This window comes from Oncorhynchus clarkii, chromosome 7 (assembly GCF_045791955.1).
Source record: "Oncorhynchus clarkii lewisi isolate Uvic-CL-2024 chromosome 7, UVic_Ocla_1.0, whole genome shotgun sequence".
Taxonomy (NCBI): domain Eukaryota; kingdom Metazoa; phylum Chordata; class Actinopteri; order Salmoniformes; family Salmonidae; genus Oncorhynchus; species Oncorhynchus clarkii.
This window is the reverse complement of record NC_092153.1, coordinates 57,984,332-57,998,777: the sequence shown is the minus strand read 5'-3', so window position 1 is coordinate 57,998,777 and position 14,446 is coordinate 57,984,332. Positions and strand designations below refer to the sequence as shown.

The 14,446-nt window shown below is 44.1% G+C and overlaps 1 protein-coding gene across 1 annotated transcript; it reads left to right on the top strand.

Annotated features, from left to right (window-relative positions):
• The first annotated feature begins 337 nt into the window (after window positions 1-337).
• On the top strand, window positions 338-10,552 carry LOC139413552 (urocanate hydratase 1). Its single transcript, XM_071161057.1, has 19 exons — window positions 338-690; window positions 3,535-3,665; window positions 3,814-3,907; window positions 4,036-4,095; window positions 4,369-4,497; window positions 4,885-4,946; window positions 5,038-5,104; window positions 5,224-5,367; window positions 5,525-5,613; window positions 5,738-5,800; window positions 5,922-6,101; window positions 6,354-6,451; window positions 6,706-6,778; window positions 6,858-7,047; window positions 7,167-7,265; window positions 7,525-7,624; window positions 7,790-7,871; window positions 8,173-8,272; window positions 8,476-10,552. The coding sequence occupies exons 1-19, from the start codon at window positions 565-567 to the stop codon at window positions 8,614-8,616; spliced, it is 2,028 nt and encodes a 675-aa protein (XP_071017158.1). The 5' UTR covers window positions 338-564; the 3' UTR covers window positions 8,617-10,552.
• Window positions 10,553-14,446: the final 3,894 nt, after the last annotated feature.

Here is a 14,446-nt window from a genome sequence, read left to right as displayed (position 1 = left end):
TTTGTGTGGGGGTAACATGGGCCTGGCCAAAGGTTCTGTTTTTCTTTTGTGTAACTGAGTTACATGTTTTAGCTGAGAGGTCAGAGGTCAGTGCCCGTTTGCGTCCTAAATGGAACCCTATTCCTTAAGTAGTATCCTACTTTTGAATAAAGCCCATAAGGCTGGCTCCAGTCAAATGTCATGCACTACTTAGGGAATAGGGTGCCTTTTGGGATACATCCCCAGTGTTTGTCGACTGAAGCGTGTGCCACATGTTCACTAGAAAATAAATTATTACCACACACCCTTCTCTGGCTCTGCCGTGCTATTGGTGGGGTGAGGAGGGGAAAGAGGCCAGATAGCCAATGGGAGTGGCGAGAGGAGGGTGACCCTTATCTCAACCTTATACAGGTAGCTGTCCCACAGACTACAGACCCTTTACTCTGATAAACAGTGGTCAACAGTGAGCTACAGAGCTGTGTGCCCATTTTTCCTGCGTTCCCAGACATTGTGTGTCTCTCTGGGTTTGTCTCTCCTCTGATCCTGCTTAAATCCTCCATAGTGTGACAGGACACAGTGGACAGGATGTCAAACCTGAAGGAGTTGTGTAGCGGCCTGCCTCTGGACCCCATGCCATCCAATCGGGGCCGGGACCCCAGTGTGCCACATGCACCCGTCAGGACGCCCAACCTCACTCCAGAGGAGGAGAGGGTGAGTCCACAGACATACTGTCACATCTCTGAATGCAGAACGTGTCAACGAGCATTGACGTCATACTCAGGGATTTATCTGCAGATTGAGTATTGCAATACTGAAGTACTTTTGCTTTTAAGGTCTCTCTGTTTATCTATGATTGAAACCATAACAAAACATAATACACACAATCTAATAAAGGAATGGGATGAGGATATATATACAAAAATATGGATGAGCAGTGACAGAGCGGCTAAGATGCAATAGATAGTAAAGAATAGATAGTGAAGGATACAGTATACAGTATATACTGTACATATGAGATGAGTAATGCAAGATATGTAAACATCCTTAAAGTGGCATTATTAAAGTGACGAGTGTTCCATTTATTAAAGTGGCCAATGATATCAAGTCTGTAGGTAGGCAGCCGCGTCTCTGTGCTAGTGGTGGCTGTTTAACAATCTGATAGCCTTGAGATAGAAGCTGTTATTCAATCTCTCTGTCCCAACTTTGATCAAATCAAATTCAAATCAAATGTATTTATATAGCCCTTCTTACATCAGCTGATATCTCAAAGTGCTGTACAGAAACTCAGCCTAAAACTCCAAACAGCAAGCAATGCAGGTGTAGAAGCACGGTGACTAGGAAAAACTCCATAGAAAGGCCAAAACCTAGGAAGAAACCTAGAGAGGAACCAGGCTATGAGGGGTGGCCAGTCCTCTTCTGGCTGTGCCAGGTGGAGATTATAACAGAACATGGACAAGATGTTCAAATGTTCATAAATGACCAGCATGGTCAAATAATAATCACAGTAGTTGTCGAGAGTGCAGCAAGTCAGCACCTCAGGGGTAAATGTCAGTTGGCTTTTCATAGCTGATCATTAAGAGTATCTCTACCGCTCCTGCTGATCACCTGTACTGACCTCGCCTTCTGGATGGAAGCGGGGTGAACAGGCAGTGGCTTGGGTGGTTATTGCCCTTGATGATATTTTTTGGCTTCCTGTGACATCGAGTGTTGTAGGTGTCCTGGAGGGCAGGTAGTTTGCCCCCGGTGATCCGTTGTGCAGACCGCACCACCCTCTGGAGAGCCCTACGGTTGTGGGTGGTGCAGTTACCGTACCAGACGGTGATACAGCCTGACAGGATGCTCTCAATTGGGCACCTGTAAAAGTTAGTGAGGGTTTTTAGTGACAAGCCACATTTTTTCAGTCTCTTGAGGTTGAAGAGGCGCTGTTGCGCCTTCTTCACCGCACTGTCTGTGTACTTGGACCATTTCAGTTTGTCGGTGATATGTACACAGTGTAACTTTCCACCTTCTCCACTGCTGTCCTTCGATGTGGATAGGGGGATGCTCCCTTTGCTATTTCCTGAAGTCCACAATCATCTCTTTTGTTTAGCTGACATTGAGTGAGAGGTTATTTTCCTGACACCACACTCCGAGGACCCTCACCTCCACCCTGTAGGCTGTCTCGTTGTTGTTGGTAATCAAGTCTACCACTGTAGTGTTGTCTGCAAACTTGATGATTGAGTTGGAAGCGTGCATGGCCACACAGTTGTGGGTGAACAGGGAGTACAGGAGAGGGCTGAGAACGCACCCTTGTGGGGCCCCAGTGTTGAGGATCAGCGGGGTGAAGATTTTGTTTCCTACCCTCACCACAATGGAACAATGGTGGCCATCTTGAAGCATGTGGGGACAGCAGACTGGGATAGGGATTAATTGAATATGTCCCTAAACACACCAGCCAGCTGGTCTGCGCATGCTCTTAGGACATGGCTAGGGATGCCGTCTGGTCCGGCAGACTTGCGAGGGTGAACACGTTTAAATGTTTTACCCTGTCGGCGCAATGCACAGAAAATCCCGTTGGCTGTACGGAGTCCAACAGCATGTCCCCAGCTAGCCATGTCTCCATGAAACAGAGTATGTTACAATCCCGGATATCTCTTTGGAAAGCAACTCTTGCTCTAATTTCGTCGACTTTGTTAACTAGGGACTGGATATTAGAGAGTAATATACTTGGAAGCGGTGGGTGGTGTGCGCGCATCCGAAGATTCACTAGAAGACCGCTCCAGCACCCTCACAATCCATGTCTCAATTGTCTCAAGGCTTAAAAATCTTTATCTTCTTTAACCTTCTACTCCCCTTCATCTACACTGATTGAAATGGATTTATTAACAAGTGACATCAATAAGGGATCATAGCTTTCACCTGGATTCACCTGGTCAGTCTATGTCATAGAAAGAGCAGATGTTCTTAATGTTTTGTATACTCAGTGTATATCCCCACATCTTTGTTGTAGTTTGCTTTTTGCCACTATAAAAGGCATTTGCTTGTCTTACCTGATCCAGACAGAGGTAGAGGGATTGTGAATGTAATAAAGATAGGAATTGGCAGTTAATGTGTCAAATCATACCCACTGTTTTATTACTCGTTGAGAGTGAATCTTTATAGCTGAAGGGGTTGAGATTCAAGCTTGTGGAATGTTGTATCCACATACTGTTGGAGAAACTTGAGGACACAGAACACAACAACGCACAGTGCATGTGAATAATTTTATTAAATCTATTGGGATCAATAAAGCACGGTTCACATACTCAGCACAGTGGAATGTTTTGGCTTAAGGGTAGGAGACAGTGTTGGTTCATCTCCTCAGAACCTTCTATCATCTTCGCTAATGTTTGCCAGGACTGGGAGCAAAGGGCACTGTCAATGATTAAGAGAGATAAGAGTGAGTGCTTTCATGGATAGAGAGGGGGAGTGAAACACAAATGACCAGAAAGTTAGTGGAAAAAAGGATGCAAAAGAAGAAGAGGGCCACCCCATCTGAACTACTATCTCACCCCCTAATCTACTCCCCCTCTCTAGCTAGCCCTGAGGAATGCCCTGCGCTACTTTCCCCCCTCCCACCACAACATCCTGGCTGCTGAATTCGCCCAGGAGCTCAGGCAGTATGGACACATCTACATGTACCGCTTCTGTCCCCGCATACATATGAGGTATGTACAGTATAATCACCTAACACCACCTCTCATCTCCCCATCTGTAGTATTCCTCTTTATCTGTTGATGCCATGATATGGTCTACCACACCCTTGTGTGTGTGTGTGTGTGTGTGTGTACTGCACGGGCGTGCGTGTGTCCTCAGGGCCTACCCTATAGATCAGTACCCCTGTCGTACATGCCAAGCTGCCTCCATCATGCTCATGATCATGAACAACCTGGACCATGCAGTTGCCCAGGTAACCACCACTCTCACATACTGTACACAACAGCTCACTTTATTTAATTGAACTAAAACAATGTATTAATCCACCTAAGTCACGCTATCTATGGCTGCTTTATCATCTCCCCATGCTCTGCTCTCCAGTTTCCCCAGGAGCTGGTTACCTATGGGGGAAATGGACAGGTGTTCAGTAATTGGGCCCAGGTAAGCACAGAACATGCAATTATGATGGCATTATGTATTTTCTGGATTTTTTTTCTCATTTTGTCTGTCATAGTTGAAGTGCACCTATGATGAAAATTACAGGCCTCTCTTATATTTTTAAGTGGGAGAACTTGCACAATTGGTGGCTGACTAAATACATTTTTGCCCCACTGTATCTGTGTATGGTAATGTGTGTGTAATTTTATTTGTCCCGCGTGGAGACAGAATTTAATTAATCACTATATATCTTTGCGTATGTGTGTTTGTGTGTAGTTCCGCCTGGTGATGTACTACCTGAGTGAGATGACAGAGGAGCAGACTCTGGTCATGTACAGTGGTCATCCAGCGGGGCTGTTCCCCAGCCTGCCCTCCTCCCCCCGCGCTATCATTACCAACGGCATGGTAACCACACATCCCTCCCTCCGCCTCTCCTCACTATACTCTTGGGAAAAAGGGTTCCAAAAGGGTTCTTCAGCTGTCCCCATAGTAGAACCCTTTTTGGTTCCAGGTAAAAGCCTCTGTGGAAAGGATTCTACATAGAACCAAAAAGGATTCTACCTGGAACCAAAATGGTTATATATAGAACCAAAAAAGGTTCTTCAAAGGGTTCTGCTATGGGGACAGCTGAAGAACCCTTTTAGATTCTAGATAGCACCTTTTTTTCTAAGACTGTGCTCTACCGCATTTCAGTTAGATACTGATTTGGCGTTACCATTTAGGTTTTCCCAGTTTGATCTCCCTCTTTCCCTCTGCCATCATCCTCCCATCCTCTCTCTCGCTCCCTCTCAGGTCATTCCAAACTATTCCTCCAGAGAGCAGTATGAGAAGATGTTTGCTTTGGGTGTATCAATGTAAGTAACAAATATAACCCCGTTAGTTGTTTTTAACCATTCATAGTTTTTGTTAACCCCCCAAAGATGTGTTTTTTGTTTGTTTTCCTAGGTATGGTCAGATGACTGCTGGTAGCTACTGCTACATTGGGCCTCAGGGGATTGTCCATGGCACCATGGTAATTCCTCACAGTCAACAGTAGAGGGCACTATCCCCTTTGAAACTCACATTGACGTTGTCTTAACATTGTGTCTCTCTCTTTCCTCTCCTTCCCGTCTCTCTCTCTCCCTCCTTTAGCTGACAGTGTTGAATGCAGGGCGGAGGTATCTGGGGTCTGATGACCTGAGGGGCCGGGTGTTGGTGACATCGGGGCTGGGGGGCATGAGCGGGGCACAGGCCAAGGCTGCTGTCATCGCTGGCTGTGTGGGGGTCATTGCCGAGGCCAGTGTGTTTACTTTGTTATTGGCCAATAACACCCGCCCTGCTGTTAATCTACCTATGTGATTGTAGCAATGTCTGTTCCGTTTTTGTATGATGGAGAGCTTTGGGATGTGTGTTAATGTGATATGTGATTGTGTTTTGCATGGATCCTGTTTAGGTAGATGAGGTGCCCCTGAGGAAGAGACATGAGCAAGGCTGGTTAATGGAGGTCACCAGTGACATAGAACACTGCATCCAACGCATTAGGTAATAGCAGATAAAGACACACACACCACACACACACACACACACACACACGTCATGACTTTAGCACCTGTGTGTTTAGGTTATGTGATTTATCAGATGGTCCCTCTGATTTTGTATTCTACAGAGAAGCCAAGAGATCCAAGACTCCCCTCAGCTTGGGTTACCATGGCAATGTTGTGGACTTATGGTAAGTATGGGATGTCAACCAAGGGCTGGAATTAAGTAATACCATGTCTATATGGGGCATCTACACCTCAGTCACTATTAGTGTAAATACCTTTGGGATCCCTTGTTTCCTTCTCTGCCAGGGAGCGTCTGTTGACGGAGTATGAGAGGACAGGAGAGCTGCTGGTGGACCTGGGCTCAGACCAGACCTCCCTCCACAACCCCTTCAGTGGAGGGTACTACCCAGCTCAGCTCAGCCTCCACCAGGCCAACCAGCTCATGGCCACAGACCCAGCACGCTTCAAAACCGTGGTCCATGAGAGGTTAGACCTTGATGCTATACCTTTTTTGAAGGCAGTTGGTCTAATTCAGGGGTCTCCTCCAACTCTGGTCCTGCAGAGCTACTGGGTGTGCCATCTATGGTTCCATCCCAGTCACACATCAAACAACTGATTCAGCAAATCAACTATTCATCAAGAATTACCATGATTGAGTTGGAGACCCCTGATCTGTTTGTGGTTAAGGTTGAGGGGTTGTTCTCTAACCTGTGGTGGTCTTCCCATCCTCTCCCCCAGCCTTTGTAGACAGGTAGCTGCCATCAACAAGCTGTCTGAGGCAGGGATGTTCTTCTGGGACTATGGAAACGCCTTCCTCCTGGAGGCCCAGAGAGCAGGTGAGTCCTACAGTTAAACCACCACCATACTGATTCACTGACACAGGGTCGGATATTATATCACCCCCCTCATGGTTAATATTAGCATTGGGAGTAAGGTAATGTGATCCAAGATATGTGGCTAATGCTAAGGGGTAACTTGAAGGTCCCGATACACATGCTGAAGAATAGACTGAACACAGCATGTCTAGTGATGTCCGCAGTCCTCTCCAGTTTGATAACATCTAGGTTTGTGTTCATCTCTCTTTCTTCAGGAGCGGAGGTAGAGAAGGAGGGAGGCGGAGCGACAGAGTTCCGCTACCCATCCTATGTCCAAGACATCATGGGGTGAGTGACAGGGTGAGTTTTCTGGTCAGGTCACATGATCAGGTCAAACTCTTGGCCCTAACCCTTGACCACTCTGCAGTGACATCTTCTCCCTGGGCTTTGGACCATTCCGCTGGGTCTGCACCTCCGGTGACCCTCATGACCTGACACTGACTGATGACATCGCCGCCACTGTCCTGGAGGAGATCAGCGCCAATGTGACTGAGCGTGTGCGACAGCAGTACAACGACAACATCCGCTGGATCCGTGAGGCCGGAAAACACAGGATGGTATTCATTAATAGGACACATATAAGACACAATGTTAATCATTAACATCCTGATACTAGATAAATAAGAAATGTATTATACAACTGCCAATGCCATTTCTGAATGTTCTCTGTGTGTAGGTGGTGGGCTCCCAAGCCAGAATCCTCTACTCAGACCAGAAAGGCCGTGTGTGTATTGCCTTGGCCATCAATCAAGCTATTGCTGATAGGAGAGTTTCGGTAAGTCTTACTTACCCATCTCTATGTTATGGTTGTTTATATGTTCATTTAAAGTTATATGTTTTGGTTGGTGTCCAGTCAGTGGGTAGGTAAATCTATGGTGAGTGTGTGAGTGTGTGAGTGTGTGTGTGCCTGAGAGAGACAGTGGGAGAGTGTGTGTGTTCACCACTTAGCCTACCTTCTCCTCCAGGTCCCGGAGACCAGAAGTAAGCTAGCAGTAGGCAAACAGACACAGTGACACTGTGTGTTTTCTGTCCAGGCTCCTGTGGTCATCAGTAGAGACCACCATGACGTTAGTGGAACAGACAGTCCCTTCAGAGAGACCTCCAATGTGTACGACGGCTCTGCCTTCTGTGCAGGTACACTAGAGCACACTCATCATTTAGACAGACATTATTTTGTCATGATCATCATTATATTAGTCAGTGTGCTAGTCTAGGTGGCTAGAAATCATCCACTTTGACTGAACTTGGGTATGTGTAAGTGTGACTTTGTCACTGTGTGCCTGTCTTGCCCCCTGACAGACATGGCGGTCCAGAACTTTGTAGGCGATGCATTCAGAGGAGCCACCTGGGTGTCCCTGCACAACGGTGGAGGGGTTGGCTGGTGAGATCTGAGTTTCACCTTTCAAACTGGGGATAGGAAGGAAGAAAGAAGGATAGGATAGCACACAAAAATCTATGAGACCAAAACCTATAAGACAATTACTAACTAGGAAACATTGTGCCTCTGACAACCGAAATGTTGGGGTCTTTCTCATGGATGGACAATCTTTCAACGTCTTTGTTTCTCCCCAAAGGTCAAATACAGTTGCCTAATCTGAATATGGAACCACAGTTTAGAGCCCCAGTCATGTCCCCTCCTCCCCTCAGTCAGACTGCGTTGTCTGTCTCTTGTCTCTCTCCAGGGGTGAGGTGATGAACGGAGGGTTTGGTCTGCTCCTGGACGGGACGGAGGAGGCAGCGAAAAGAGCCAGTCTGATGCTCAACTGGGACGTCTCTAACGGGGTGAGAGAGGGGTGATGATGGGGACTGAAAGGGGAAGCTGTCTTGGATATCTATTCATAAATACTGTTCACAGAATTATTATGACGGAATAGGTTGAAAGGGTGCATGTAATATGAATCCCATTGTGTCACAGATCCTATTAATAAAGGATTCATGTTTTATACTTGAGTGACTTAAAACTCCCTGGCACCTTATCCCTGCAGGTGGCTCGTCGATGCTGGTCGGGGAACTCCAACGCCTATGAGACCATCCAGCGTACCATGGAGGAGCAAAGGCAGCTTCGCGTCACGATGCCCTACCCTGTGCAGGACGAAGATGTGTTAGACAGAGCCCTGCAGGGCTAGATCAGCACACTGCTCACAACACAGCTAGCTAGTCAGATGATAAAGGACACACACAGAATATTAATTGTGTCAATCCACACCACCATTCACAATACCAGATTGTCCTGAATTAAGAGCAGAACCAATATGATCACTTGATCATGGATGTCATACAGTTGAAGTCGGAAGTTTACATACACTTAGGTTGGAGTCATTAAAACACTCCACACATTTTTTTTAACAAACTATAGTTTTGGCAAGTCGGTTAGAACATCTACTTTGTGCATGACACAAGTAACTTTTCAACAATTGTTTGCAGACAGATTATTTCACTTATAATTCACTGTATCACAATTCCAGTGGGTCAGAAGTTTACATACACTATGTTGACTGTGCCTTTAAACAGCTTGGAAAATTCCTGAAAATTATGTCATGGCTTTAGAAGCTTCTGATAGGCTAATTGACATCATTTGAGTAAATTGGCAGTGTACCTGGGGATGTATTTCAAGGCCTACCTTCAAACTCAGTGCCTCTTTGCTTGACATAATGGGAAAATCAAAATAAATCAGCCAAGACCTCAGAAAAGAAATTGTAGACCTCCACAAGTCTGGTTCATACTTGGGAGCATTTTCCAAATGCCTGAAGGTACCACGTTCATCTGTACAAACAATAGTATGCAAGTATAAACACTCTGGGACCACTCAGCCGTCATACCGCTCAGGAAGGAGACGCGTTCTGTCTCCTAGAGATGAACGTACTTAGGTGCAAAATGTGCAAATCAATCCCAGAACAAGAGCAAAGGACCTTGTGAAGATGCTGGAGGAAACAGGTACAAATATATCTATATCCACAGTAAAACAAGACCCTTATCGACATAACTTGAAGGCCGCTCAGCAAGGAAGAAGCCACTGCTCCAAAACCGCCATAAAAAAAGCAGACTACGGTTTGCATCTGCACATGGGGACAAAGATTGTACTTTTTGGAGAAATGTCATCTGGTCTGATGAAACAAAAATAGAACTGTTTGGCCATCGTTATGTTTGGAGGAAAAAGGGGGAGGCTTGCAAGCCGAAGAACACCATCCCAACCGTGAAGCACGGGGGTGGCAGCATCATGTTGTGGGGGTGCATTGCTGCAGGAGGGACTGGTGCACTTCACAAAATAGATGGCATCATGAGGGAGGAGAATTATGTGGATATATTGAAGCAACATCTCAAGACATCAGTCAGGAAGTTAAAGCTTGGTCGCAAATGGTTCTTCCAAATGGACAATGACCCCAAGCATACTTCCAAAGTTGTGGCAAAATGGCTTAAGGACAACAAAGTCAAGGTATTGGAGTGGCCATCACAAAGCCCTGACCTCAAACCTATAGAAGATTTGTGGGCAGAACTGAAAAAGCGTGTGGGAGCAAGGAGGCCTACAAACCTGACTCAGTTACACCAGCTCTGTCAGGAGAAATGGGCCAAAATTCACCCAACGTATTGTGAGAAGCTTGTGGAAGGCTACCCGAAACATTTGACCCAAGTTAAACAATTTAAAGGCAATGCTAGCAATTACTAATTGAGTGTATGTAAACTTCTGACCCACTGGGAATGTGATGAAAGAAGTGAACGCTGAAATAAATCACTCTCTACTGTTATTCGGACATTTCACCTTCTTATAATAAAGTGGTGATTCTAACTGACCTAAGACCGGGAATTTCTACATGGATTAAATGTCAGGAATTGTGAAAATTGAGTTTAAATGTATTTGGCTAAGGTGTATGTAAACTTCCGACTTCAACTGTATATATACAAGTCTTATTGCCAATCAGCAATTAAAAAACAATGAGTTAACATGGTGTTCTTTGATGTACAGTGCATATGGAAAGTAATTCAGACCCCTTGACTTTTTCCACATTTTGTTACATTACAGCTTTATTCTAAAATTGAGTAAATTGTTTTGTTTTTTCTCATCAATCTACACACAATACCCCATAATGGCAAAGCAAACCGTTTTTTTGAATTGTTTGCAAATGTATTAAAAATAAAAAACTGAAATATCACATTTACATAAGTATTCCGACCCTTTACTCAGTACTTTGTTGAAGCAACTTTGGCAGTGGTTACAGCCTCGAGTCTTCTTGAATATGACGCTTCAAGCTTTGCACACCTGTTTTTGGGAAGTTTCTCCCATTCTTCTCTGCATATCCTCTCAAGCTCTGTCAGGTTGGATGGGGAGCATCGCTGCACAGTGATTTTCAGGTCTCTCCAGAGATGTTCGATATGGGTCAAATCCGGGCTCTGGCTGGGACACTCAAGGACATTGAGAGATTTGTCCCGAAGCCACACCTGCGTTGTCTTAACTGTGTACTTAGGGTCGTTGTCATGTTGGAAGGTGAACCTTCACCCTAGTCTGAGGTCCTGAGCACTCTGGAGCAAGTTTTCATCAAGGATCTCTCTGTTCTTTTCTCTGTTCAACTTTCCCTACATCCTGACTAGTCTCCCAGTCCTTGCTGCTGAAAAACATCCCCACAGCATGATGCTGCCACCACCAGTAGGGATGGTGTCAGGTTTCTTCCCGATGTCACGCTTGGCATTCAGGCCAAATAGTTAAATCTTGGTTTCATCAGACCAGAGAATCTTGTTTCTCATGGTCTGAGAGTCCTTTAGATGCCTTTTGGCAAACTCCAAGCGGGCAGTCATGTGCCTTTCACTGAGGAGTGGCTTCCGTCAGGCCACTCTACCATAAAGGCCTGATTGGTGGAGTGCTGCAGAGATTGTTGTCCTACTGGAAGGTTCTCCTATCTGCACAGAGGAACTCTGGAGCTCTGTCAGAGTGACCATCGGGTTCTTGGTCACCTCATTGACCAAGGCCCTCCTCCCCTGATTGCTCAGTTTGGTAGTCGGCCAGCTCTAAGAAGAGTCTTGGTGGTTCCAAACTTCTTCCATTTAAGAATGATAGAGGCCAATGTGTTCTTAGGGACCTTTAAAACCTTTTATGGCTGCTGTCCCTGTACAGGGATCAACATCAGCGGAAATTTCAGAGTGACAACTAATAGTACACGATACAACTCAAACTTTCATTAAAACACACATGCAGGGTACTCAATTAAAGCTACACTCGTTGTGAATCTAGCCAACATGTCAGATTTTTAAAATGCTTTTCGGCGAAAGCATGAGAAGCTATTATCTGATAGCATGCAACCCCCGAAATACCCAAAGGGACGTAAACAAAAGAAATCAAATATAAAACATTCATTACCTTTGACGAGCTTCTTTGTTGGCACTCCTATATGTCCCATAAACATCAGAATTGGGTATTTTTTTCGATTAAATCCGTCCATGTATACCCAAAATGTCCATTTATGAAGCCCGTCTGATCCATGAAAAAGCACCGTTCCAAAACGCAACGTAATTTTTTTTAATTAAAAAAGTTGCCTATAAACTTTGACAAAACACTTCAAACTAGTTTTGTAATCCAACTTTAGCTATTAGTAAACCTTAATAATCGATCAAATTGATCACGGGGCGATCTGTATTCAATAGCAGCAAGTCTTGAAATCATGGTCCATATTTTCTCTATCAAAACTTCCTCCTGTGTACTCGACGACAGGAAGTGCCTATTCCTCATTTTACCAAGGATGCATTTCAACTCAATTGCCAGTACTGGCGGCATCGTGTGGAAGCTGTAGGCATTGTAAACTGGACGCTATCTATTTCCCCTTGCCATAGACAATACAAAGACTGGCGGAGGGATATTTTTTTTGTGTTTTTTGTGAACAGTTTTCCTTGGGATTTTGCCTCCTACACACGTTCTGTTATAGTCACATACATGATTTTATCAGTTTTATAAACTTCAGAGTGTTTTCTATCCACACATACTAATCATATGCATATACTATATTCCTGGCATGAGTAGCAGGACGTTGAAATTTTGTGCGATTTTTAACAAAAAGCTGCAAAAATTCGCAGCCTCTTTAAGAGGTTTTAATGATGCAGACATTTTTGTACCCTTCCCCAGATCTGTGCCTAAACACAATCCTGTCTTGGAGCTCTTCGGACAATTCCTTCCACCTCGTGACCTGGTTTTTGCTCTAACATGCACTGTCAACTGGGGGACATTGTAAAAACAGGTGTGTACCTTATGGTATGTAACATTTCGATTGGTATGTATAAATATGTGGATTTCCATCCCTCATTTTGTGTGTATACAAATCACAATTTGTGTTATATGTAATACTTTAAAACACCAGTAATCATACTTTAAAGCAACAGTAATCACACTTTAAAGCAACAGTAATCACACTTTAAAGCAACAGTAATAGCACTTTAAAGCACCAGAAAAGCACTTCAAAGCACCAGTAATCACACTTTAAAGCAACAGTAATCACACTTTAAAGCAACAGTAATCACACTTTAAAGCAACAGTAATCACACTTTAAAGCAACAGTAATCACACTTTAAAGCAACAGTAATAGCACTTTAAAGCAACAGTAATCACACTTTAAAGCAACAGTAATCACACTTTAAAGCAACAGTAATAGCACTTTAAAGCACCAGAAAAGCACTTCAAAGCAACAGTAATCACACTTTAAAGCAACAGTAATCACACTTTAAAGCACCAGTAATCACACTTTAAAGCACCAGTAATCACACTTTAAAGACCCAATAATCACACTTTAAAGCAACAGTAATATCACTTTAAAGCACCAGTAATATCACTTTAAAGCCCCAATAATCACACTTTAAAGCAACAGTAATCACACTTTAAAGCACCAGTAATAGCACTTTAAAGCATCATATATAATATTGTACTTGCATAGGGTAGTTCAAATACTTTTTTTATGTTGGAATATGGAATATGGTTACTGGGCTATTATTTTGTATGTGAAGGTAATAAAGACTACCACTGACTGACTAGCATTTTTGTCCTTTTCAACTTTTTGTTTCAAGTGTAAGGATAAGAATTGGATGTTAGTGATTGGTTCGTAATGCCTGACGAGTTCCTATGAACAGAGATCTGTATATAATGACGAGATACTAATGTATCCGCCCTAACAATGGGAGTAGTTGTCCCAAAGGCGGGAAGACAGGCGACAAGTTTGCATCGAAAATAAACTCATTGTAACGTATTGTGGGTTTATTTTGGACAGATTTTGGCGAGAGTGAAAACTCTCGCTTCGCCTCTTCCTCTCTGCTATAAACTGGCAGTGCCTTCTTTACGCGTAGCGGCTCCTTTAAAATAAACGCAGTGTGAATGAATTTGAGCCGTGCTGCGCTGACGTAGGGGACTTTGGTGTAGACCCAGACGAGGGTACAGAAGAGGAGAATAACGGAGAGAATAAGGACTGTTATCCTGGTTTTATTTGGCCTTATTGTTTTGCAGGAAATGTTCTTGGCATTTTGATCAACCAAACTGGACATGCGGCACAAATTTATTTGCTGGGGTAAAATGACCTGTGTTCCATTTATTGAGATACAACATCATATTTTACATAATCAATTGTAAACTATACCACAAATTAGAATGTCCTTCATAGTGACGTTCAAAATGCTTAATTGAACTATTCTAGATATACAATCTGAAAAGTATTATTCTGTCGATGTGCCAATATTATTATAGAGTAGCTATTCCTCGAAAGAAATAAAACAATTGGAGATTAGTTAGCCTCTTTTTGCTCCATAATCTAAAGTAAAATCGACCAAGGCCTCTGAAAAAGATATAACTGAGTCTCAGAGAGAGGGAGGGGTTCAGTGACCCTGCAGCCTGACACTGGACAGGGAGGGGAAAAGTGATATATCCCCAGGACACCACTGCCTCTTCTTGCACTCTCTCTCTGTTCCCCTGGAGAGCACGGCAAGAGACACATC

What these genes read in the sequence shown, in the direction of transcription:
- LOC139413552 (XM_071161057.1), top strand. Translation starts at nt 565, where the DNA reads ATGTCAAACCTGAAGGAGTTGTGTAGCGGCCTGCCTCTGGACCCCATG. An exon ending in CACTGCATCCAACGCATTAG is followed by an intron (nt 5,614 to 5,737) that starts GTAATAGCAGAT and finishes TGTATTCTACAG; the next exon opens with AGAAGCCAAGAGATCCAAGA. An exon ending in GGCAATGTTGTGGACTTATG is followed by an intron (nt 5,801 to 5,921) that starts GTAAGTATGGGA and finishes CTTCTCTGCCAG; the next exon opens with GGAGCGTCTGTTGACGGAGT.